The sequence below is a fragment of the Falco naumanni genome, chromosome 3, assembly GCF_017639655.2.
Source record: "Falco naumanni isolate bFalNau1 chromosome 3, bFalNau1.pat, whole genome shotgun sequence".
Classification (NCBI taxonomy): Eukaryota; Metazoa; Chordata; class Aves; order Falconiformes; family Falconidae; genus Falco; species Falco naumanni.
Genome location: NC_054056.1, coordinates 70,699,511 through 70,727,349, shown reverse-complemented (window position 1 = coordinate 70,727,349; position 27,839 = coordinate 70,699,511). Strand labels below are relative to the sequence as shown.

The window sequence follows — 27,839 nt, the reverse complement described above, 5'->3', positions numbered from 1 at the left end:
GACTTGAAAACTCCCCTCAGCCCAGACAGGCTGTAAGCTGTGAGTCAGCACTTCTCAGCATTTCTGGAAATTCCTCAGCAGAGCATCCACCCTGTATCAGGAAGCCGCCTGTCCACTTCAGTTGGTACCAGGAAAGGGGTGGGTGGTCACGGGCCTCACCTGAGCTAAGGACACAGCTCAAGAAAACTACACTGACACCGCCAAACGCTCCCTGTCCCGCCAGCTTCCCCCACTCCCTGCAGACTACACTGCCTGAAGAATAAGCTCTGCTAAGTCCTCGGTTGGCAGACAAATACAACTTCATGCATAGCTGATGAGCACGAACATACAAGATTACTGAAAAAAAGAATCAAGTCAGATGAGGATGCTGGTAGGTCTCCGTGGTGCAATTTAAATCGTATGGGCTCTCCCAGCCCGAACCCAGAGGCAGTGCTGCCCCATCAGCCCCGGGCAGGATCTGTCCCCTGCCCGAGGAAGTCTGAATTCTTAAAAACCAGAGCCATGCCCCACCAAGTAAAGAGGGGGCTCTTCAGTGGGCTACAGAGAAAGCGATTGCTCTCCCCTCTCAAGATGGCAAAGGAGCCATGGGGTTTGGCCATTGCCATGCCTCTGAGTTGAAGGCAGACATGACCGCAGCTTCCTCTCTCCCTGTAGCAGTCCTCACTTTACACAGAAAATCTTACAACCCACGTGCAATGGAACCTCACAATGGGAGAAGGATGCATGCCTGCCTGGGAGACACCCCAAACCTGCCTGTGTCTGTACAGGCTACAGTGCTCTCAGGGATCTCGCCCCACTGATGCACAAACCAGAAATGCCCAGGAAAACTCCGGGTGCTCAATACTCCCAAATGTGTACAACCACCAAGGTGGAAACACTGCTCTTGAAACTGAGATGTAACAAGCGCTCGGGTCTGGTTGTAGATATTAAGCAGTTATTTCACAAGTACTGCCCATGGTGAACGCGGTACCTACATTACCAACCTCAGACTGAGCATCTACTCTTGTTTTGCTTGAAACACACACTTTGACAAGGACATTAAAGAGAGAGTTAATGGAATAGGAAGTACTTTGGAAATAAGAGTAATTGCATGTTCTGACCTCTCCAGCTTACATCATACGCATTATCCAACAACCACAAATCAAGAAGGAAACTGAATTTAAAGACATTAATTTTCAGCAGAAAACGTATGTTAAAACTAACACAGGAAGAAGGCAAACATTGACTTACTGGCAGTTTCTTGCTTTCATACATGTGGCCATTCTCTCATAAAAAAATTGTGTCTCCTTTTTTAAAAAATTAACATTCGTATAAAGGAAGCTGCCTAAAGTCAGGTAAAAAAAAAAAAAAGAAAAGGTATGTTTTTTTGAACTGTTTTTAAATACAGAGCAATGAGATTAAAGTGAGGCAGATGGCCAAATACCTCAGCCATCACAGTCATTAATAAACGCATTTAACATTCGTGCAGCTTTCGAATGCAGAACATCTGGTTCCAATTCCCAATCTGGCTTTTAATAAAAGCGCCTCCCCCACAATACTTTTATTATAAAGTGTTCTTTTCCTCCTCGCGAGCTCCCCCCCCCCCCTTTTTTTTTATTTTAGGGTTTTTTCTTTTTTCTTTTTGGAAGCGACTGTTCCTTCCTTCTTGCTGGAAGCCACCTGACCACTGCCAGGAAGAGGAATGCAAAACATTCCCAGGAGCAGCTCCTGACGTCAGGGCGGCAGCATTCCTCCTCCTCCTCCTCCTCCTCCTCCTCCACCGCCCCCCCCCCCCCCCGCCCACCCGCGGGCTCCCCGCCGCTAAAGCCAGAGGCGGCGGCAGCCACCCACTTGTCGGTCCCGCAAAAACGGCGTCGATTGTAGAGCTGGCATATCGCTCCCGGTGTTCGCTTGCTCTCCCCACATAATAACAGAGCTTAAATAAACCTAGGAAGGGGCGACAGTGCCCCTGCCAGGCGTCTTTACGTGGGCGCAAGTCGCTCCGCATAGCCCTCCTGGCCCTTAAATAGGAGTTTCTGCTTTGGATAAACTTCAGGTCCCTGCTAGGTTTAACTCAGCTTAGATACGGACTTGTATGATTCTTTCATTTTGCTTCTCATTTCTTCACACGAAGGCACGCTGCAGAAGGGTGCCAAGGAAAACCGTGACGCGCTGCCGCGGGGTGGTTTGTTTTTTCACTTATAAGACATTCCCAAGAGATCACGATGTGATAAGGATACCTGGGCTGGCAGCCACCATCAAACGCGCCTCTGGAACACAGACCTTCTTGGCTGGGTTTTTCTTTTTTTCCTCTTCTCATACAACACCTACCTTTGACCATGTAACAACAGGAGATGGTGGAATTTCAACTCTGCCCATCACTTCTCAGAACACATTAACAATATATGGCATTATTTTATTCTACTCTTAAATTAAGTTAGCCAAAATTCTACAAGAGACATTCTTGGTTGCGTTGCACACTGTGAGTTTACTCCTTTCAGTATGTTTACAGTAGGTCTGATTTTTTTCAGACATTGATTTTTAAAATTCTAGAAAATGTCCTGCCTGGAAAAAAGGCAGTGAAAAGTGAAAATAAACAGTAGTTGTTACCAGATCCATGAAGATGAAGGATAGTTCCCCAATTCCACCATGCCAAGGGAGCAGGAAGGTAGGTTAGGGAATATGAAAAAAAGATAATATGAAAAAACCTGCATTTCTAAAAGGTGTGAAGAAAGAGCTCTTCAAGAAACACTTTTCCATTTCATGTGTCTTTGATCACATAAGAAGAAGTTTCAAATATGTAATTTCATCACTCCAAAACCAACAAAACCCTAATGTATGGATGTTAGCTTAATCATTATTTTCCAGGGACTACAGAGGAAGCCAAAACTCATCCTGAACAGCTGAGAAGTATGACTGGTAGTAGTAAAGTGTTCGCATATATCACTCCCCGCCCCCCCCAATATTTAGATAACAAATATAAATTTCTCAATGTTGATTGACCACAATGAAAAAATAAAGACCTGGAAACACTAGAAGACAGCTGCACAATTTTCAGTATTAATCATAATTAATCAGCTATGTGCTGTTAGGGTTATTCTATCTCTTCAGCTCCAGTCCTATGTATCAAGATCCAGATGGCTCCAAAACCTGCAGGTTGTCTGTCAGTCTCCGTTCCCCATCTTCTCACTCCACTCATGGCAATTTAAGAAATAAAATATAATTGGGGTTTCTCCTAATGTAGGCACTTGTAACTAAAAGGTCAAACAAATGTCTACCCTCTGACCAACCTCATGCCACCTACAACTTTTAAGGAAGCCTGCTCTCTGAAGAACGGCATGGTAAGTAAACACATTGCTTTCCTGGTAAGAAGCCTGCCCGCAAGCGTTGGCTACACCTGCTGGCCGCATCTGACCAGCCAGAAAACCAAAACCTACCTTTTATTTCCCTCTTCTCCTGAGATCACCAATATTCAGATGATGTATCATATAAACAAATCTGTATTGTTGGAAAGCGTGACATCAAGAAGACTTACTAATTTTATTTTATAAAATTTAATGGGGAGCTGGAAAAGCACTAGTCAGCTTCCTGCTGCCATTGCAGCCAGTGGCTACTGAAAAAAACAGCTGATCTGTCATTCTATATACATATATAAATTTAAGTGAAGTTCACTGATGGCAACAGATCAGTGTACATGACTTAAAAACAGTACCTTTTTTCATGTTCTGCAACGAAATGAGAGAAAGTGCAAGAAATTTCTATGACTGAAAAACAGAACTAGGAGGAAATAAAAGGAAAATATTCTATTACCTAAACAAAAACAGTGGCTCTGTAGAACTGGTCCATTTTCTAAACTAAAAGACAAAGAAAGTGAAATATGTCCTTAGTACCGTCTAAAATTAAGCTAAGGTGGCCTGCAGTCATTGAAGAATACACTTTTTGGTTCTTGACATCTTTTCTCCATTTTCTATTTTTTGTTTTATACTACATGCAGAGATACATATGCACAGAGCTTTTTCAGCTATATATTAAGGATTAAAAAGTTCTCCCTTTTTTCTTCAGAAATAATTTTTTAAAAAAATAATCATCATCTTACCAAACGTAAATACATGCAAATCATAACAGGTCACTTCTGAAAAGCAGACTTTAGAATTTCTGAAAAACAAACATTTTAAAATTTTTGACTCTTTAATCCCTAGTATTGAAGTCTGAATGGGGACTAGAAGGGGCACAGCGTACACAAGTGATGAGAACTGGGGTGTGTTCTCAGCTTTCCCAAAAGCTTAAACTCATTCTCCTCTCCCGTGTTTTAGCCGCTTACTCATTCCACGATTCTTTTATCACCAGCAATAATGCTGGGATGCCAAAAAAGTAAATGAAGTCACAGTGAGAACTTCCTTCTATGCATGCCACACAGAATTAAGCTTCAGGTGTGTTTCAGGAGTTCCCCCTCAAGAACCTGTGACTCACAAGCCTTGTACCAAGCACACACTGCCATTCAGTCATGGTCAACTTTCTCCTGGCAAAACCTGGAAAGTGATTTGATCTTCACCTACAGATGAAGTGGATGGTAGACTGGAAATTCAACCACCAAAGACTACAGCTACTTTAACAAAAATACTGTTTTTCACCAAAAGAGTAACACAGAACGATATACATTTACTACCAATTGGAAGAACCACAGCAGTTCACTTGATTTCTAGAGGGAGAAGCATCTTTCTTTTCTTGAACCTACAGAAAAGGGATTTCATTAATGAGTAACAAGGTTTAGAAAACAACGGGTGCACAGAAAAAGAGATCAGAAAATTGAGTAATACCCAGATATCAGTAAGAAGAATACATCAACTCTCTTCTCGTGGTTAGTTTTCCACACGTGCTTACACTGCTGTTGAGTGGATAACTCTCAAGACTAAAATTTCAATTGATAGCAGTGTGCCCTGTAACACCTGAAATGCTTTTAACTGCAAAGGATCGGAAGCAAGGAAAAAAAATAGCTTTAATTTTATAGATTCACGTTTATGTCTCTAAAGTGACACCAGACACCAGCTGCTAACGATGCACAGTCCTGTTTACACAGGGCTAAAAGCAGAGGCCCCTGAGAACTAAACTCATCCTGAGGTTTTGGAAAGCCATACTGGGAGAAGGTGGCAATTTCTCCTCACTTTTGCACAACCTAGACACAAACCCCGTTTTGAATTCTGCCCATACTGTTTTCAAGTATGCTCCTTCTTTTCCCCTCTGGTTTTTCTTTTCATGCATCTCTGTTTGCTGCTGCTGGCTAGACCTGACAGTGGAAGAGGTGAACAACAGGAGCAGGTCTAGCCCTATTGCTGACTCAGATCTGAGAGGCTGTGCTCCTCAGATTTCGCTGTTGCATTCCAGGTTTCGGTACCCAAAAAAATTGAGATACTTATCTAAACCAAACTTCCTGAGGGTGAACTATCCCTAGCACTAAGACACTTTGAGGTCCCATACACGCTTGAGCAAAAGCCCATCAGTGTGTGCACGAGACAGCATGCCAACTGCACTTAAAGCAATACCTACCTACAGAACTTCAAACCCAGTCCAGCTGGGTAAATTACCCAGTTAATTGCCTTTGTATTCATATTTACATTCAAAAAAAGGATACACAGATATGAGGTCAAATTGTTACACTGTTCCATGAAAAACTTTGTTTTAGGCAAATGGACCTCAGAAAACTTCTTTTGTAATGTAAAATAGAATCACCTATACATAAATTTGGGGAGTAAATTATATCAATAAACCTAACATCAAAATATGTTGTTACTAAGCTGTTTACCATTCCAGGCGCCTACTGGCTATGAGGGCTTGTTAACAATACTCTGAAATCACAGGGAAGTCTCTTCTTTCCCTTTGGTTTGGAAGGAGAAAACAAAAATTCTAAATGTGTTTATTTTCATGTTTTATATTTGCACGTAGCATCTACTTCCTTTAATGTGAAAATTTTACGATCACAAAGCTTTACTGCTTGGGCAGCCATATTATTATTATCACAACAGTATGAGAGTGCATTACTTAGCAGTGTTTAGAGAAATAAAAGTCCCAAGGTGAAATATTTCTTCATATTCAGTTTATTGTTGAAGCAATAAGACGACTGATAATGCAACGACTACAAAAAGAAACAATGACAGAAATTATGGTGATAATAACCCACCATATCTTAAGTTGTTCCCTCTTTGGAGTCTAAGATTATTGGTTTTCCAGTTTCAATTTTGAAAAAGAAGTCTCCCATACAGCTCAGCAAAACGGATTTCTCAGAAGAAAGCTTTCACCGGCTTGCCATTTGATTTGGAGAGACAGAATATAGCAAATTCTGCCAGACAAACTGCTCAAAACCCCAGGCGGGCTTCTGAAAGCCCATCTTTACTCTGTTGTAATAGTAAGGAGCCATTCATTTTCCAGGGTTCACTGCTGGACCATTTGCACAACAGAGAGAAGACTGGTGGTAGGTTTGCTACCCAGCAAACAATCTTTGTTTAACAAGGACGGCGACACACACACAGACACACATGCAGACAGGACGGACACTTACAGATTGATTATTTGAACCTCCTAGAAATTGTACGGCATTAGGCACCTAAACTCTGCCTTCCTTCCTTGAGAAAAACAAGAAATAGCTAGGTAAGTTATTTCATCTTAGCTTTGAAATCTAAAAATAGATTTGCATCTGTGTTGCAAATAAAGTTCAACAGGAAGGTGGGGGATGACAAGGTAATGTCATCCTACATGCTCTTTGCTTACCATAAAATACACCAAGAATTTGTATTTTTTGCCCCATTTGACCTCCTAATGGATGAAATCCATTACATCTGTCAGAGGGGCTTGGTAAGCAACACAGACTGAGAGGTGAACCCAGTAATTAAATAAGTTGAAAAGTTCCATGATAATTTAAAATCAATGATGGATTTACCACAGCAGAATCAGGAGACAAAGCGTGAAGAGGAAAGCAATGGGATAACATAAACCAAGAACTTGTGTACTTTCCCTCGAGGGTGGAGAATCAGCATTAGACAAAATAAAACATTAAAGATCACAAGACACAAAAGTCTTAAGATCATCTGAAGCAGTTAAAAAGATTGTAGGAGTATTTGACATATGAAAAGAGAAGAAAATTATCCCCACCAAATCCACAAATGTGTATGTTAGGCTTTCAACAAGTTAAAAGCCTGTCATAGCTAGGAGACAGCTCTTAACAAAACTCGTGGCATGCAGGGAAAGGTCTCAGTTTCTCCCCGAGAAGCTCACTGCAAAGCAAAGTTCCTAAACATCTTATGGAAGGGGGGCAGAAAATTAAGTTTCAGAGACATTTACAAGTGTTTTGCAGAAATAAAACCTCAGGTAACACGATCAGTTTTGCTCTCCAGGTGGAGGACGGTTCGTCAGTACTCAAGGCCAATGACAACCAGTCTGGTGAAGTTTTTAAGCCTGTAACAAGTAAATGGCATGTGGCCTTCTTCAGCATTACAGAGGAGACGGTTGTGTAAACAGTGCGGCGACTGTCTCATGGACGTCCCTACATTTAGAACAGATAATGTACAGACTTATTAAAAGCTGGGCAAAAGTAATAGCACACAAACCTGAGCAAATCCCTCTTTTGCAGACTTTCACTTTACGGACATGAAACTTGGACGCCAGAAAAAGTCCTGGGCAAACAAGCACCGAGGCTATCTGGGAGAGATCAGTCACCAAGACCAGTTTTACCTGGGCTTCTGCTGACAGCATCGCCACCTCCCGAGGCCGGCCGGCGGGAAGGGAAGGGGAGCGGGTGCTGCCGGCGCCGGGGGCTCAGCCGGCCTGCCACCACCCCTGGGAATTACCCTGGGAACGCTATTTAGCATTTCCCACCACAGTGCTGTGTGAAAATGATTCCTGTGGGCAGGGGTTTCTCAAGGAGAAAGATGTGGCTTTCATGTAATGTTCACAAGGCTGCCCGAAGCGCGCCCGCCCCGCGAGGCTCAGCCCCGGCCCGTGCCCAGCCGTGTGCCTGTTCAGTCAGGTCTTCGGTGCCACCGCAAGGCCACACCGTGAGCCATACTGCGCAACAACTCTAACTTAAAATATTTCATGTTCAAAGCAAATGATTTAACTGATTCGGCGTACAGCAGTCCCAAGAACCACTGGTCTGGTACAGCCAAGGGACGGGTGCAGCACACAGAAGGGAAATACAGCCGAGGAAAAGCGTTCTTCACCTCGGAGTACAACGAAGGTGGCACTGAATGCATCGCCAGTGCGACTGACTGCTTGTGTCACTTCCAAAATAGCTCAGGAAGCTGAGGAAAGCCAAAGCAGAAGTGAAGGGGAGGAGAGTTCTGCTCTTTTGATGCCCAGACCCAAAGGCCTCTTATTCCAGACTCCAGCCCCAACACGTTTGATTATGATCATGCCCAGTTTCAGTCAAGAGCAGTAACAAACCATGCATGCTACCCTGGCTCCTGTGTTTTTATAATGTAGAATTTACACATCAATATATGCATTTTGTATAAGTTTTAACATCTGATGTGGTTGTACAGTAAGGCTGGATTTTGTCTTGCTAGCTTGCAGGGAGTATTCTCCTCCAAACCGTCCACAATAAATGTAGTTAACGAAGCCGTAGCATTATGATAGCAGTTAAATAAGCAAACTACATCTAATAATAAATTTGATGTATTAAATAAATTTAGTCCATATTCTGGATGGAAATCGCTCTTCCTAGACATAGCCACAGTACATCAACACAGCTGATAATGTGGGATAGGAATTTTTTTTTCAATAAAAGCTTCCAAAACCCAACATTGCAACCAAGTAATAGCTATATTAATTTATAAAATAGATGTTGGTGAGAGTTTAATCTAAAGAGACATAGAGGGGCTTTCCATGTAAGATTACACTCATTTCCAAATCTTAGATCTCTTCCATGAAGGTGTAGGGTTTGCGCAAGAACAAGATTTGTGATCACAGGTAAGGATTTGGACCAGTTAACAACTGGAAGACACAGGAAGAGAATACTTTTACATATAGTCTGATCTAAAAAATAAATACATATAAGAGTTGCCTTTCCCCCCACCCCAAAAGGTGTTATTTATATTTAGGCTGTGGAAATAATTTCCCCCCCTTATTTTCCTGTCTAAGATCAGCTGGTGCTACGGGCTGTTTCAGGGTAACCAGTAAACCTAATGGGATTCCATTCCTTCCTGCATGGCCGTCCTCAAAAATCAGGAAATTACAGCCATATCTGAAGTTACCAGCAACCAAAGGCAATTCTCAAGGTTTAGGTGGACTGTTCTAAAAGCTGATAACATGGTAAGTTGATTTTATTTAAAAAAAAAAAAAAAAAAAAAAAAGGGCTTGGTTTTGAGTATAGCTAGCAAATAGCTCCCGGCTGTACAGCAAGATTGGAAAGTGAACTCCTGGAGTCACATATCTTCCCAGCAAAATTAAACAATCGCCTCATGCACAACTTCTCAAATGGCAAGCCATGAGCGTCAGACAAAGGAGTCTGCAAAAAGACAAATAAAATTCTGGGAAGCTTATTTATTTTTGTCTGAGAGATGGAAGGTAAGAAATATTAGGGAAGATAATAACGAACTATCCTATTCTACATAAAAAGTATTCAAATAATTGGAAGAACAACTATAATATACATTTACTGTAAATCTGGGCTCCCTTAAGCCTAGAAACCCTGTAAGTTCCAGCAACAGCCTATATCAATAAAATTTATCTCTTCCTCAATCTGGACATTCACAATGCATAAAATAGTATCAGCCCTATTAAATTACTATTTATGACAAGCTCAGGGAACCAGAAGACAAGCAGTACTTGCTAAGGCACAGATGCAATGTACAAGTCTCACTTAGCTGAATTGCCCATGTTTCTCAAAAACAAACCTCAACTTGGAGGAGTGATTTGTTTCTGGGAAATGCAAAAGGCAGACATGCCGTGCCATGCTGGGAAGACAAATGGAAATACAAATACAATCAATGCAATTTATGGTTTTATACTGAATCTAAGGTGTTCTCAAGTTCAGTGCTTTCAGTGTGCGGTAGCACACAGCGTTCTAGTAGATATTCTGCCATTTTTTTCAGAGTAGTTACGTTATGATCTATAATGTCTGTCCCAGCAATACTTCAGAGGTGGCAAAAGGGGGTAGGTATTTCTTCACAGCCTCACTTCAAATTACAAGGTATTAGCTGAAGACGCTGACAGACCTGGGTTTGGCCTAACAGCTGTGTTGTGAACAGCAGCAGAAGCTTCAAGATGGACATGCAGTCCTCTCTTTTATGCCACCCAAGGAACATGGAGACTAAGGACAGTAATTCCCAGGAAGACTGTGCAAAGCCCATCATCATGATGTGCTCTACAACAAGCATGCACCACACAATAAAAAAAAAAAACAAGACATAAGAAAGGGGGAAAGAAAGAACCATCAAAACCAGAAATAGCCACAGAAATGTTCACTAGGCTTCTTAACTCTTTTATCAAGGAGAGAGCCAAGAGATATCATTTCAGAGTCCAAAGAGGTTAAAGACGGGGAAAAAAAAAAACAACCCCAAAACAAACCCAAAAAACCACACCCACAAAAAACCCTCCAACCTTCCCACATACTGCCAAGTATGATTTTTTTGGAGCCACACCAGTTGCTTCGCTTTCAAAACACAGAGTGAATCCCTCAAAGGTAAAATTAATGGTTGTACACCACTTCTAATGTCATGGATACTGTTCTGATACTTCTGCTGGGAGAAAGTTGGTCTGCCAGAAGGCTATACTGGGACAGTAACAAGAGGAATACTTTTCCAAGACATCTCGGGAAGCTGTCAAAGGAGCCTACCACTCAGGGAGAAGTAATACATTGCAATATGCATGGTTGATGTTGACTCAGAAGAATGGTAGGAAGAGAAGCTTCATCAAACACACAAAAGGCTGCACTGAATATTTCACAGCTGAACTGCTTTATATACCAAAGTACGTTCTTGCTGCCAAAAATACATAAAACCACAGGCATTTTTTCCATGAGCTTTTACCGAAAGGAAAGCGATCTGCCTGGTAGAATTAACAGCGAAATTTGTTCTTCCTCCTTCTCCCCATGCCCCCACCCCCCAGGATAGCAGGGATGTTTTAAATACTGCATTATGGGTAGCAACATTCCAAATTTTTCAAATGCTTGAAAGCAACATTCCCCTTTTGTAATACTTGGGGTTTTAATGATTATTTCTGCTAGGAGTATAGTCATTAACTTTTGCTTAGCTAAATATGACATACAGGAGGAGGAGTCTGAGAAAGTATACCTTCATGTTGAAGGGAATGACCAGACATGACAATTTGGTAAACTCACACTTTATCCATCTCTTCACCCACACAAATTTGAATAAGGGCACCAGCATGCTTAGCATGAAAACCCACTGTGGTATAAAATATCCAGCATATTCAAAGCCCAACATAACTGCATACACAACTGCATGCAAAAATCTTACTACACACCTACCATTACAGTAGCAAACCACACCTGCTAAAGAGAATGGCACTTGACTTTAAAATTGCTTCTTCATGATAAGCTATGGAAATACATTGTATTTCACAAAGTGAAAGTGCAGAACAGCAATCCCAACAGGAAAAAATAATCATTTTTCAAAATGTAAATTTTTAAAAAAAGATTAGCTGATTGCTAATAATCTTAAACATTTAAACAAACCCATTCATACAGTCAAAACTTGCTCTTTAGTGGTTAAACTACTGCAGGAATTTTGGCACATAGTCTTTTTACAAATTAAGTATTGTTTTACACGTCCCAAATGTGTTAGTCATAAACATTAGCAGAGGAATACAAATCACAACTTTTTAATAACCCTGCAGTAATTCTGAACTTGTTCATCTGAACTTATTTAGCTTGTTTTTCCTTCATGACTGGATAAAGCAGACTGCAGGATTTTGTGCAGTGCCAGGTCTTGGCTCCATCAGTTGCTCATTAAACAAGATCTGGAATTTAGCATTGGATTGAATGCACATGGGAACTCATGTGAAGCTGCTCGTATATCATTGATAGCTCCGTTGTTAACACAAAGTTTATCCAAGACGGTACATTTTTTGTTGACTTGAACAAAGCTGTTCGCCATCCTCTGTTTTTGACGTCAGTGGACAACTACCCACTAACAGTATCTGTCACTACAAAATGCTTGGAATTTCCTCACTTATAAAAGCTGGAAAGTTTCAAGTATAGACCTTTCATTAAAAAAAAAAAGTACACATTATTAGCTTTCAGGATGAGAATATTTTGTGATTATTAGGATAGGACATTTTCACCGAGTATTTTTTTCCAGTAACCTAAAAATCAAATGTAAACAGCATCACTGACCATAAGGAACAGATGTTTAAAGCCATAATTTTCTTCTTCTGATCCAAAAAAACATGGACTCAAATGTAGGCTAATTCCTCAACATGTAAGCACCACGGTAAGGTGATTAAGATTTTTCTCATTAACTGGACAATACAATCATTCTAGTAGGACCGATGTTGGATCCATCTCTCATATTTGACACAAACGTGGAAAACCAGCCCCCCAGCATAAACCAGGCTATTTACATCCACTGCCTCCTTCTTTATTCTTACAAGCGAAATGGCCCATACTGAAGAAAGTTGTCCTGGTGGAGGCTCCCTCTGGACCATGGAACTACCTCCTGAGCACAACACACAATGCTCCTTGTAGGCGAGCTCTGTGCAGGCTGCCCGGATAGCCCTCGCTGCATGTGTGAGCCAGCAGCATAACAGCTGGCTGCACGTACCCAGTTCAGACAGCTATCTGGACAGACACACAGACATATTCTACCCCTGCAGGAGGTTTCTGTGCTGACAACAATGCATTTCAACCTTGACCTAAAAACCAAGCTGCTGCTTCGCAAACACACCACTTGCTTCTGACCCCTCTGATTTGGCCGAAAGCAAACATATCAACAAAACCCAGTGCTTCGCTGGTACAATACAGTGGAAATTCCCCTTTTTCAGTGTGTCAAGATGCCACCAGCTATGAACCCAGAGACAGACAGTCCTGTTTAAAAATCCAGTTTTAATCTTCTACAGAACTCTCAATCTATTATCTTGAGGCTCCCATCTTCCCCAAACATGCTTCTGTTCTTTTCTCCATGGAAAAACCCTTTCATAGAGAGCAGTTCTTTCATCTTTGTTTTTCAGGGTACTAATGTTTTATGTATGACATCCATATAATACATCTATCTATGCCATGTTATAAAAACAAGCACATCTATCTCCCTGTAAAAGTGCAACCATGTTGCTATGTTTCTTAGACATAACCCATACCCAAAATACCACGTATCTGTTGCTGCAGGCGATTGTGACAAATCATAGAAATGGCATAAATGATTTATTCTCCTCTTGGAATCAAAGCTTTATAATGCTTTTTTTTTCCCCAATTATGTCATCCACCTACAAAGGATCTTAATTATTCATTGATCTGATTACTAAGAAAGGGTGGTGTTTTGATACTCTACATGCACGGTGAATAAACACAAATAATACTAATAGTTTAATGTCTTTAGTTCTAGAGACATAAAATAGGATATACCTAAGCAGCTCTACAGATACAACTTTCTCCCTTTACATGAGGGGATGGACAAAAAACCCCAAATTTATTTTTAAAAATAGAAAAATTAGTAAAACCCCAAGGCCTGCTCTGTCAGAATGGACAAAGCAACAGAAGCATTGAAGAAATTATATTAAAAGCTTGTTAGAGACAACTTTCTGTTCACAAAAAGTATCTGTATTCCTATTCTCAAAAGAGAACTGATCTCTTTGGAATTGATTGCACTAGGAAAGGTATATCCTAACAAAAAAAAAAAAAATATACACACTTGCAAGAAACCTGCAGCTGCTTCAGCTTCTTCTGAAAGAAGCTTCTATTTTCACAACTGCATGACCTCCGAGAAGCAATTCCAAGCAGATATGATCTGATCTTTGGCTCCAAGGCCATTCCCATATGTACTTTAGAAATAGTGCCCACACTGGCTTTACAGCTCTGAAGTTTTGTAGAATTTTATCTTTTGAGTGAGCCTTGTCCCTCTTATCAGGGTCCTCCCACTCTGCTATTGTAACATCTTCAAAGAAAGAATGTAAAGGCAGAGCTGACATCTTTCTGATGGGAGGGATCTTTTTTTCTCCTCTTTTCCATCCATTTGAATATTTTTATATGTATGTGTATATATATATTTGTAAACGCTTAGATTTCATCAAAGGAAGATTGTGAACATTGATCAGTTTTGTCCAACTGACCAATCAAGATTCAAAGAAGCTGCCTCTTTGTGGAGTAAGTAGAGAAACTGAATTTGTGTAAAAGATGTTCCATACGTGTCTTTAATTCATATTCATTTTCTACCTTTATGGAAAAAGAAAATTTAAAAGGATATAGATGCTTTCTTTCTTACAGAGCAGCATTAGGTCATTTTTGCATTTCATTAATATATGAAGCCCAAGATCCTACTTTCACATGTTCTTTCTTGTGATAGGGAGGTATTCTGTAACAATGTTCTTAAATGCTTCCCTTGATGGGTGAGAGCAACAATGATAAAAAGTCTCCATCTTCATCAAATGGAAGGCAAACCCTCTTCAACACCAGTCACACACGCTAGGTCAAAGCACCTACTTCACGTTAGCTCCCCGTGTTGGTACTGTTATTGCTCACCAGGATTATGTAAGGGTATGCAATGTAAGACAGTGTATTAAGACAACAAACAAATCACAGCAACATATCCACCTATCCTAAGTCCTGTTATTGAGCCAACAAAACAGACTACAGCATTTCCAGGATAATTCTAAAGTAGAATACATAAGTCCACAGAAGTAGATTGCTTCCCGTACATAAACTTGTTCAGCTTGCCTGCATGTTTCTACTGCAACTTCCATCACTGGCCCACCTTCAAGTATGGAGATGCAAGGTTTCCTCGCTGTGTATCAACTGATTTGCAGCAATGTTTTGTACAAGCTCTTCTTGGCAGTAAATAATTCAAACTCTTCTAAACCTCTTTTAAGGAGAAACTGAATCTAGTGTAATGCAAGTAGAATTGCGAAGTCTACATTAAACACTTTCACCAGGCACTGGAACACTTTCAAAGCTGAGTAATTATGATTCCCTGTGGTTTCATAGGTTATGAGAAACTAAAGAACAACTCTGAAGTTGCTTGTTGATGTCACAGAGTTAGAGTGTTTTATATACTTACCATACTGAGTTCCTAAAATAAACTTTCTTTTTTTCTTCTTTTTTTTTTCCCCTCTTCACCTTTTTTTAAGCACAGAGAAGAGAAGTTGCACAGGGAAGAGCAGCTATCCAGCCAAGGATCTTGTCTGCTGCCAGCGCATAACTGCCAATGTTTACAGGCAATGTAAGAACAGAACACAAAGTGGATCTGTCTCCTTCATACTGTCCCAGCCCTCCAGTTACCAGCAGCACGTGAACCTCCTGAACTAGTGGTTTCATACCAGACCATCACATTCAGTAGGTACGGATCAATATCTGAGCCTGTCCAAATCAAACTTCGTCTGTGGTTTACATTGCCATTGCCAACAGCTGTATTAATATCAACACAGTTCTAGTAGTTTATCTTCAGAAACACAGGAAAAACATTTCAGAGTCGTTAAATTTAATTGCAAGGAAGACTTCTAATCTGCACCATTTTCTTCAGGTTAATTTATCTTGAATATTCAACAGTAGGCATATCTATGAGCAGAAGGCAGAAGTATCTGAAGGAAACCGTCCTCGAGCCCTGCTGTCAACAGAAAAATGAATCCTGAAGTCTCCAAAAATGCCAACTTTTACCACTTTCTGTTAGGTATGGTAAATTATTTCTATCATTTTTACAATTAAACAAACAAATTAACCTCAGATAAATTGAAGCCATAAAATCACCACCAGTGGAACCAGGAAGCCTTTGCTGCCATTCACTCACATCTTTGCAGTACCAAGCAGACTTTGCTTTTTGATGGATATGTATTTCTACAAAGTGAATAAAGACTTAGGAATCAATTTAATTAGACTTAGTAATAAGCTTTTTATTTTCCAGTGGTTAAAACCACTTAATGATTCAGATTCAGTTTGTAAAAATTATGAGGTGTTCATTTAAAATCTTAATCCAAGAAATTGCTCAGGTGCTGCAAAGACAACCAAAGGCAAGCCTGCGCAGGCAGGGGCAGGCAGGGCTGAGTACTTTTGCCTGTTGTGTTCCCAGCTCGCCAGACACAAACCAGCTCCAGCCCAAAACACTCAACCATTTTCATGTGATGTGTCCAAGTTAATAGGCTTTATTTAGATACAACACTGCAATAATACTTCTACACAGCCCCAAGATAGAGCAGTCTTCCATCAGACAGCTCAGAGGCACTGTAGCTGAGCTCCTTCCTCCACCAGGCACGCTGGTTTGAAAATGTTAATCAGCCTATCAGGGTTGGTTTCCCTGTAGCAAGTGACAATTCTCACATGAAATCCCTTTCATTCAATACTGTAAATAGGTACCTTAAGACACTAAACTTGAAGAAATCCATATCCAGTTATAAAGAAATCAGGGCTCAGTGCTGCAAACTCTTACTCTGACACAAAGCTCCTCTAAAAGCTGGTGGGACCACTCTTCATGAGCGATGTCCAGGTTGGTAAGATTCTTATAACCAGACTCCTGTCAATACTTTATTTTTTTAAATTCAATTGCTTGTATTCTAGTGCTGAAGTATCATGGGATTCTGTATGCAAACAAATACCAACAAATATATCAACACATCTCTAAACACTGCTTCCCAAAGTATTTATGCGTCTACTGCCAGAGACGTTTCACATACCAAGCTGTGCACTGAGTTCACAACACATACAAATACAGTTAAAAAAGCAAAGTAATTTTACAAAGGTTCCAAAATTATACATTCAAATTTTGCTTATAAATAGTCACATAGAGAAGCAGCAGCCTGTGTGTCTGCATCTTAACCTACTCAGCTGCCTGGTGAGAAAGCAAAAAGCAAAGAATTCCACTCTCAGGACGTTACTTTACAGCAGTAGAAGCAGTCCACTTATAAATCACCCCATGTCAACCCATTCTGCCTTACCATACAAATATCTCAAAATACAGTACAACGACGCACAATGTGCTGTGTGTCCAAGTGCACACAGATCATTTAAAGATTGTCCCCCCTTGCATTTACTTCTTTTTTTGTTCCCTTTTGCTTCTGACTGGTGTTATCAGTAAGATATATAAATATGCTTATTTCATTATGTCAAGGTTAGAGTTAGTTAATTTGTTTTTACACTGGTCACACATTTGAATCAACAGGAAAGCATTTTAACACTAATAGTATTTGTTTTTAACGACAGAAAATTCAACGCAGAGTAACAGAAACTACATTTCAGCACAGCTCTCACATAAGAGTTTAACAGAATAGAAGCTTGGAAATGCGATAGAGGAAACTTCCATTAAGTGTAGAAGTCCAATTTCCAATTAATGTAAACTAGAAGTGCCAAATAATAATCTAAAACAAAACCACTCCTCACCCTCCCCCCCTCCCCGCCTCCAGTAGGTTTAGTTTAACAGTATCCAGCCCAACTTCTTTTGACTTCTGGCGAGTAAACAAAGAGACGACTGACATTAAGATAATGCCAAAACGATAGAAAATAGGACTAGAGATAATGCAGTTTTGCCACTATTGACTAATGTCTTTATAAAATGCCTTGAGAGTCACATTGGTAAGGACAGCAACTCTGACCACACAGACATATCCCCTGCCAAAACATTCTGGTTTTATGAAGTAACCTTTTGCTTACATGAAAAGTGCATCCTACTAAAATAAAAAACAAAAGCAAACAAAAAGTGGTATTTCTGGAACAACAGGCAGCTATAAAGTTTTCTCAAGAAATCTCAGTTTATATATATATACATATATATGAATGAGTTTTATGTCCAGAACATCTTAGAATTTAAACAAATGAGAAGACTACACTAGTACAGTTATGGATGCTTGTAGTCTGGAAAGGATCTGTTACATCTCCCCAAAGCAGACATGGAACAAGCTGGAGCAGTCTGGGACTTAAACATGCTAAGCATACTGACAGTAACCATTTGGGGAAAGAAAAAAGGAGGGGACAAAAGAAGTTGAATCATACCCTAACTAAAACAGCTTTGCCGGTACAAAAATCTTTGTGTAGGTTAAGGTCTATACAGAGGAAACATAAAGAGAAAAACAGAACTAAGATGGCAGTTTGCAGAAGAGAGAAACAAGAAGAAAACAGGGGCAAACAAAAGCAAATGTAAAGCATGAAAAGAAACTTGTTGAAGGAAGAGGTAAAAAAGAACAAACGTTAGTACCTTTGGGGTGGGAGGAAGAATAAAAACAAAGCAGCAGTGACTTATTTCATATTAGACTAGGACTTAATTTATTCAACTGTATTTCCCTTAGCTACTGATCTTTTCACATGTAAAATATCAATAGTTGTATCTGTAGCCATAATAAACCACAGATTAAGTAATTAATTTTTGAATCACCTCCAAAAAGAGCTAACCAACATTTTAGAAGTGAAAGATTACAAACTGGGGAACCCAAAAAAGATTTGCAACTATCAATAAAGATAAAAACCAGGTACAAACCTCTGCAAAACAGGAAGAGCTATTTTGCAAAAGGATATTGACAAACACTAGAGGCAGGATTCTGCTGCAGCTGGAGGTTAAAACTCAGGTAATGAATGCTGAAATATATAAGAAGAAAAATACTTCCTCTTTTATACTTTGGGTTGAGAAGAGTGAAAAGAAGAAGTAATATTCCCACTTTGAAGTTCTCTTGAAGTTTTATGAAGAGCAGACATTCCAGCCTACAGCCACCATCAACCAACTGCTTTTCTAGAAATTGCATCGCTTTATGCTACCCCTTGAAACCAGCAAAGTAATCCAATTCAGAAAAAATCACAAATGTAGACCAAACATTTTGAAGAATTCCAGAAAGGGTTGCACCGGAGAGGAATTTGGGGAACTGAAGGCAGTGACAGCAGCAGCAACATGGAACTACTAAAAATGTGTCTAATGATTCCATAAAAACAACATGAAACTCATTTCTTCTCCCCCCCCCCCCCTTTTTTAGCTGCATGTTGTTTTTGCTGAATGCTGTACAGTTAATACAGGCTTTTCCACTGAAACATTATACCTGTACTCACAGCAACAGATGAGCATTCCTGAACTACTTTGCTACCAGAAAGTATGCACTTTATTGGCCTTATCATTGATAAGACATTGCTCAGGCCTTTCCATTCCTCTAAACTCGAAAATATTAAGTAAAAACAAAACTGAAGCCCTGAGCAACACTAAAGGCATTATGATACACATTTAGTTGTTATCTGAGATACCTTTAAGGTATCTGTCAAAGTCTCTCCATCTGCCAGAGACAGATGACCAGAAGAAAGCCCTGCCCCCCCCTTACTCCAGAAGGTCTTTCCTACAAGAGTGCAGCCAGCATGCCACCAACCCCACTTTGTTCTGCAGTGCTACAGCAAGCGTGGCCAGTTCTCCCTACTCACCATGGAGGGTAGATGTGGATGACATCCTGTGGCTTGCTCTTCAGGTAAGCTGCTGTCTCTCTTGCAAAGAGGACTTTGAGTATTGGTTCTCCTGCACTGATGACAGCATCCTCGGATGAAAGCATAGCAGGAGACTGTTCCAGCTGCTGGCAGATGGCAACTTGTATTGTACACTCTTCAAACATTTCTAAGATCTTCACAATTAAGACACCGGTTTTATCTGGAAAGTAAATTAAAATGAAAAACAAAAATGCAAAATCTGGATGAGGAGAAAGAAATTATAAAGATGTGCATCCCTCTGCTCTCTGCAGATCTGTCTGAGTGTGAAAAATCTACGCGAGTAGAATACATTGCCCCACCAAAAGACTTACGTTGAAGTTTTGTGGCCATTTTTCTTTTCTTCATAAATACTATTAACCGTGGAGACGAAAGCCTACCTGCACTTCTTCCAAACACCAATGAAATCACAAACTCCTCACAACAAGTCCTCTCCCACCACATCTGAACTTTTTAATATTGCAACTCATTCACTTTATTCAGTCTTTTTTTATTAGATACTGCATAAAATAAATTTATTTAAAAAAAGAATAATCACACTGTGTTAAAAGTGAAGCTGTGATTGCCCTCCTTGACCTTTCTCAAAGCAAGAGTTGTCAGGGACCAAGTTAGAAGAGTTTCTGTTAGGTACAAAGCATCTAAAAGCTGACGATTCACACTTAGAGATGAATGTGGAGAAAGAGGGAGTAAGATATTCACTGCCTAAAAATAATTATCACAAAACTTATCATCCATTTTATCAGGAGGCAATCAGGACACAGAAGGCTCTCTCGTTTTAAAGAAACATGAATAGATACCAGCATCCCCACAGTTCAATTCTAAGCACTTTTGATATGCTGAACAAGAAACAACAGAAATGATATTACTTCTACCTCCCTTTGCAGTCTGCACAGGGTAACAGCTACTCATTCAGACCTGAGTCCGCACTGTAAGATTATGTAAAATTTATTCGCTTTCTCACCTAGCCCTGGTCAGATTTGCACGCTGGTCACTGAGGAAAGAATTGTTGTTATCTACCTGCCAAATGCTACGAGCAGTTAGTGGAGAAAGATGGTGCCAGAGGACAGGGCAGCAGCACCCTAATTCTACCCATGTTGATTCACAAGCTACACTGGGAAAAACGCAGCATCCTGAGAAAAACAGCTGAAATAAATTACAGTCTTCCCACAGCAAAGAAGCAGGGGAGGAACTAAGAACATGATACTGGAACTTAATGGCAGAGCTGTACTAGTTATTTGTTTGTTTATTTTAAGGCCCATTTCACAATTGTGAATGTCTTTCCTTTGGAAAATAAATGAAAATATCTTAGTTACGGTTTATGAGAAACTTTAAAATATTTTTTCCCTGTTTGTATTCCCCAGTCTTTATTACATTTTATGCTGAAACTGAAATAAAGTAATTTTGAAATATAAAACTGAAACATTCTCAAAACCACTTTTATGTGAATCAAATTTTCATCACATGCAACATACTTCTGCAAAGTGTTCTGTTTCCCATGAACTGGTATTTTTCAGCAGCATAAAGGGTTCCACCAGAAAGTCCTCTATGTGATGTACGTAAGACATTGGTGCTCAAGGCATTACAGCTCAACCTCCTTTTCCAGATCTGAGAAACAGCAGTAGGAGAATCGATGCTTTCTGCCAAGTCCTGTGAGACTGGCTGATGAAAAGAAGTGGTTGCCACTGCTATTACTCCTCACTGCTGTCACCTTCTGAGGGAAGGCTGCAACATCATGGTGCCACTCTAAATACTCACTGCACTGTGCTAAGGTCTGCTTATGTGCAAACTTCTGCTAAGTGTGAGTGCAGACTAGTTTTCTATGCCTAAAGGCAAGGACTTAGAATATTCACACTTGAATTGTGTTTTGCCTGACTAGCTGCAGTTGTGGTCCTCTGTCAACCCCAAGTCATCTGGCACACAGAAACAAATGCCCCTAACCACAAAAATTCTCAGCTTTCAAAGTGAGCATTTACCTCTCCCCTCTAGACATACTGCATAATTTGCATTTTCATCCACTTTAAAAACCAAGTAGCAAAATAATCAGCTTCAATTTTAAAAAACAATAACAGTCTATAAAAACCAAGTATTAAGACAGCTTATGAGAGAGACTGTTCATCACTTCTGAACTACACATTTCTTACACACAGAATTTTATGACAATTCTTACTGGTCAACAGCGTACATGTTACTCAGCTGATAAAGCAGGTTGAAGAAAATGAGTGACAACCTAATAACATTCTTCTTTTAAATACTTCTAAAACACTGATAAATAGTAAGTAAATCAAGAACTATACCTATATGAAAGCTTCTAAAAGGCACTGGAGGAAAAAACCCTACCAAGTACCAGCACCTCTTGCAAGCCAGTCTTAAAGTTGGTGCAAACACTGGGAGCTGATACTAAATGGAGCCGAATGTTTCTGTGTTAAAAGCATCACAATTTCAGCTAGCCAAGTCTCACACTTGGCACACATGCACATTCTACAGAACCACAGACTATTTGTTTATTTAGATGCACAGAGATAGTTTAATGTAATTACTCAGAAATTATTACTGATGATGATAGAATGCTCTCTCAAACAGCATGGCAAAGCACTTTGGATTCCTGGCATGTGATGAAACACTGAGGTTCAGAAGGTAGTTTCATTTTTAATTCATTTGGCTCTTGTATTGTTAAGTCAATCAAAAATAAATCAAATATATGTGGCTGCACATTTAAGGGATAATTTGTGGGCGAGGAGATAGGCTGGATCACTGCAATTTCTACAGTTTCCAGAGAAGTTTACTTGTTTGTTCATCTGCATGAAAAGCTCACTGCAACATTTTGCAGTGTTCTCTTTCACCCTTGGATAATTCACAGAAGTTCTTACTTCCTTGGTGAAATCCTCATTCATGTAATTTCACTTGCAAAGCAAAATTACAGCCCAAGAAATTAAAATTCACAGATGCACAGGTTTCCTGGCAATACCTAGTAATCTTAAACCAAGGAAGAATATCTTAAAATAATACGTATTCAAAAAGGTGCAAGCAATAACTGTGCTGCAATCCTGCCCGTTCCTACGCTGCATATTCCTTCATTTCCCATTCTGCTGTCTAAAGCACTTAAGGATTTCTTTCTTCAGGATTAGTTTTTAACAAAATCAATGAGCTAATCCAGCTAATTGCAAAGCCACCAAAGCGCACGAGCAGGTATTAGGGAGAGGAAGCATCAAGTAAATGGAAAGGGGGCATGTGGGGCAGGAAGGGACTGAGAGATGACGGTTCTTTTCAGTAACAGCCCAACCAAGCTGGATTAAGCCAGTTTCAAGCACTATCCAGTTACTTCTTTTCCCTTATGGTGCTCAGGCTGGACTGTCTTTAAGAAGCTCCTTCAGCACACAGGAAGGACAGGCAAGATGAGGTTACCGAACAGAGATACAGCTGTTCAAGGTGCGTGGTCCACAGGCACATTTGATTCCATAAGCATACACATGTTCTGCAGCTCCTGGCCAGACTCTCATCTTTTTTGAGCCTTAGTGTCCGCAATGGGTAGACACATGCTACAGCAATGAAAACATAGGTCAGAGCATACCTAGTGTTAACTTTCAACTGCCAACCGTAGGCATAATGCTATACATTGGAGGGACCTTGAGAAAGAGTAAGAACTGCAGGTACCTATGGAATGCTCATTTTAAAAAGCTTCAGCTTGTTTGCTTGAAGGTAACCTTTCTTCCCCCGTTGAAAGACAAGCCCACATACACACACAGAGTGAGCATACAGCTGCCTGGATGTGTTTAGAAATCTTCCATTCAAGCAGCAATTTAAGGACTGCTTAAGAAAGCAGCTCTTTGGTGCCAGATGCCTCTGTTGCACTCTGGCAACAGCACAATGCTTGAGGGAGATAAAGATTGAAACCCAAATTGCTGCCTGATCAGCATCAGACATAGGTGCATTTCTCAGGAAAGCCTTGGGCACTGTGAGCTCCTGGTGACAGAGGGCTGCTGCAGCTCAGCAGTCCTGGAAGACAGCCTAGCACAGACAGCTGCCCCTTCTGGCACCTCTCTGCAGCCTTCACAGTCAGCTGGGAAGTCAGAGAAAACATGCACTGACACAGGCTCAAGGATCATTTGAAAGATCTGGCCCCATGAATATAAACAGAGAGCTTATTCATCCCAGGGACATGAAGTATAAATTCAATCCCTGATACGCTACACTTGAGGTGCCACAAAGAGAGATAGAAAGGCGCTGATAAATCTGGTTGAGTGTGAATTTTGAAGAGGTATTTGGAATGTACAACGTGCCTCCTTTAAAGAGCACCATTTAAAAGGAGGAGAAATCAGCCAACAGGGCCTGTAAGGCTCCGTCACTTCTAACAGAATTTTCCATAAGAAAAAAAAAAAAAACTTTCACAAAGACACGCAGCAACATGCTGGCTACTAGTGATTCAAAATGTTGGCCACGGAAGGGCTGAAGTACAAGGAAAATCAGGTACCACTGATAAGCTGGGTTAGTTTCCACCCTTAGAGAGGTCACATCAGCCTGTTGCAGAACACTGCTGCAGTAAGTGCCACCCACTGGAAGGCAACAGACAGAAATCATTGCTAGATGGACCGTGATCAAACAAATTAATTCCTCTAGACCTCACAAGTGGTCCAGAATGAGTGAAACCAGCAGGAGCAACTGACTGGTGGGAGGAAGAAGCCATTTAAGCAGGGAAGTATTTCTGGTGAAGCTTCTCTATGATTGACAAGAACCTCCCTCCCAGCCAAGAAACAAGAAGGTCTAACAAAAACCATCCAGCAGCCCTGCCATGAGGGGTCGGCCAGGCAGATTCAGCACCACCCCACCAGCACATGCTGAGCCACATCTTCAAGCTCCTCAGACACAGATGAAAAAATCCCGATCCAAACCTAGGCAAGTGGGACATTAGCCTCTCATTGCTACTGTTAGGAGAACCTTTGAAATCATAGGGAAAGGTCTTTTTGGCAACAGTAGTAACAGAATGAACCTGGCAAAGACCTTGGGAATAATTTCCAGAAAAGCCTGATGCTTCACAATTGTGTGATCAAAACAAGTCTATGTTACGTACATGGGTTCAGAAAAGCAACAAGTAGCTTCATGGTAGGAGAAAGAAAATTATTTAGAATTACTAAAACCACAGACATTAGTTTTGGTTCAGAAAGTCCCTAACTTAGAGATCTTTAGGAGATCATCGGAAGAATACTTTGGGGAAGTATCAAGTGTTAGCCCTGTTACAGGTTTTCCTAGGCATTTAGGTAGCTCTTGTCACTGCCAGAAACAGGATCTTAGGCTAGAGTAATTTTTTGTTTGATCACCTAGGAGATGTGTTCTTACATCCATAGTCAATTATTTAATTCCAATTGACCTCTAGGATGTTGGTGTCTCACTCCAGTTTGCAATCCAGACGTGAAGTAGCTCAATTAATCCATGAACATATTTCAAGTGCGTGGAGATGAACAAACAAATTTCATGCTGAATGCATCAGTTTCCCCAGTTAGTTCCTTTCATTTCTGTTTATTATTTCAGTACATAGGGTGATGCTGCCCTTCAGTCATATACCATGTCATCAAAACATGTTTTGATGCAGTACTTTGCAGATGTTCTGCATTACCCTGAATTCCAGGAGGGTTAAATAAGAAAAAAAAATAATTCCCTGTTCCTTTGGAGATCACGGACCCTGAGATCTTGAGCCTTTGGAAAACTTCAACATGACTCTACATCTCTGGCAGAGGGAATGACCTTAATCTTCAGACCTAATAAAGTGGCTTCACAGCAGATGCATATATTTAAGCCACATCAACACCAAATGTACATGGTCACAGATGATGATGCACTGGTCATGCCAAGGGCAGACTAGGAGGGAGTCTAAGAAGAAAGCCATTCTCCTTTGACTCTTTAACAACCAAAAAGCAGTTTGGAAAGAATAAAAGGAAAAACATTGAGGAGGAGAATTTAAAAAAAAAAAAGTTCAGACATCCTGACTTCAGTGCCTGAAATACAAGTCTAAACTTCATTTTAATAACTCCATAACTACCAATAAGGAAGACAAATGAGGAGAAAAACATAGAAATTATGCTCTTTTGGGGACTGCACATTTTATGTTTTTCTTGCTACACTGTCACAGGAAGCTGAACACATGGCAGGGAGAGGATCCATAGGACCTGCTGTATGGGAACTGCATCAGATGTTAACATCAGTAAGTCTACATGCAGTTTCACCTCACTTAAGTGAATTTTGCTGAAGTGTTACTGTTCAAATGATACAGAAGAACACCTGTAGCCTTGAACGGAAAGCTCTCAAAGGGAACAAACTCTCTTTTGACAGCTGATAGAACTCTAGCAGCAAAGGAGGCCCTACAAGACCTACAGGGTGAGGAAAAGTGCTTTAGGACAACAACCTGGGGTATGCAACATCTCCCAGGTCCTGCAGAGGAAGCTGGGACAGAAGGTAATTTACCACATTCTGCATGATTTGAATGTGTTAGCTGGGACAGCCAGGGCACCTCCACGCAGATCAGCTCAGCAGAAGTAACAACAGTAACACCACCAGCACATCAACATGAGCAAGAACAGCTGGGCTGGTTCCTGCATGGCTTACACTTCCCTGAACAGTGGAGTATTTATGGTCTCTGGGAGGTGTGATGTTTGTGTATTTGTACCTGAATGGAGGAATTCAGAGATGGTTTTCCCCGAGTAATACTTGCAATTTGTGCATTGATAGCTCTGGCTACTGTTACATATTTTTTTTTGGTGTCTCCAGAAATGAAACATCTGCAGGCTGACTCTGTGATGGTGGGTACTCCTGAATTTTTCAATTTTCCATTCTTCCATAAGGATTTAAAAATCTTGCAGTGTTGAGGGAATGCATCTCACCCACAGGGCTGAAGGACTTGATGTGCCCATCTGAATATAACAATCATACATGACACACAGTAGAAATAAATTTCCATAAAGGCCACAGTAACAGTGCAGAAAACAGTGAACTACAAACACACAGAACAGATCTTACAAACACAGAAGAAAACTGGAGTTCAGTAAAATGCTAAGCAGTGTACAGCTCTGCCCCACTGAACATTCTGGAAAGAAAGAAAGAAAGAAAGAAACACACAAAAACCCTTCATATGCTAGCATGAAGAAGAGAATAGTAGAAATTATTATTATTGTGATAGTAAAAAGCCTCTAGTAATAAAGGACAGGCACCTACCTATCACTAAATACATGTGCACTATCATGCAAAGCAAGAATGACAAAATAACAGAGAAACTTATCAGCCACAAGACCTACCCCGTAAGTCACATGGATAAAAGAAACCAAGCAAGCAGGGCAAAAGGTAAAAGAAACAGTCCTTCAACACCTTCCTTTTAAATCGCTAAAAAAACAATACTCACGCAAGTAGAGCTTTCTGAAAAACAAGACAAACAAGAAAACCCGAGGGATTGGGAAGAAGATGAGACTGCTTGAAGTCACATTAATATTTGAAAAACTGCTAACAAATACTTGTTTCATGCAAAGGCAGTCAGGACAACCTGTATTTGTTCTTGCCAGCTAAACAGTCAAAATGCACAATTCTTGATCTTAATGATATCTTAATTAAAAGCATCTGTCTTTCCCCCTTATAAGAAAAACAAATTACTATTACTTTTGTCAAAAAGCTATCAAACAAATCATATCTACAAACTGCAGTTTAGAAGCAAATTTGTGCTGTACCAGACATAGTTGACTTTTCTAAAGAACATGGCTGAAAAGTTAAATCATACTTAACTGGCAAGTTCTTTAGAAATATGAACTACAAGAAATACAGGTGTTACCCAGGTCTGACCCAGGTCAAATTTCTACTAATCCTAGCTAAAAGCCTTTATAAAATACTATTTCTCGCTGAAAGTACAATGGACCATTAATGTTGGGAATAGCACCTATTGCACTAAGAATGAAAGTAAATTTCTTCTTTTGGTTCGGATGGGTGGATCAGATACACCTTATGGAAGTATGAAGTAAAGAAAACCCCAATTTATGCCTTGTTTAATAAAGCAAACCAGCAACACACTTCCAAATTTATCTCCCTCAGTTATTTTTTTCACAGGCATTATTTCATCCCAACATCATTTAACTTCTAATTGTCTAATGTGGGTTCCAAAACTGCAGTTGCTGGACATGCTCCTGGGACAGCATTTACTATCTGCAGTGGAAGAACAGCCAAGCCTGCATTTTCTAGTTCAGGCCATAAAATTTTACTTTCAATCTCAAGTGTAAAAAGTAAAAATATCAAAATA

The 27,839-nt window shown here is 40.2% G+C and overlaps 1 protein-coding gene across 4 annotated transcripts in view; it reads right to left on the bottom strand.

Annotated features, from left to right (window-relative positions):
• The window catches only part of SPIDR (scaffold protein involved in DNA repair), a 209,100-nt gene that overhangs the window by 107,763 nt on the left and 73,498 nt on the right, over positions 1 to 27,839 (bottom strand). For all 4 annotated transcript variants that reach the window (XM_040585563.1, XM_040585564.1, XM_040585565.1 and 1 more), the window contains exon 8: positions 19,517 to 19,736. In XM_040585563.1, coding sequence (XP_040441497.1) covers positions 19,517 to 19,736 — 220 coding nt within the window. The remainder of the gene's footprint in view (positions 1 to 19,516; positions 19,737 to 27,839) is intronic.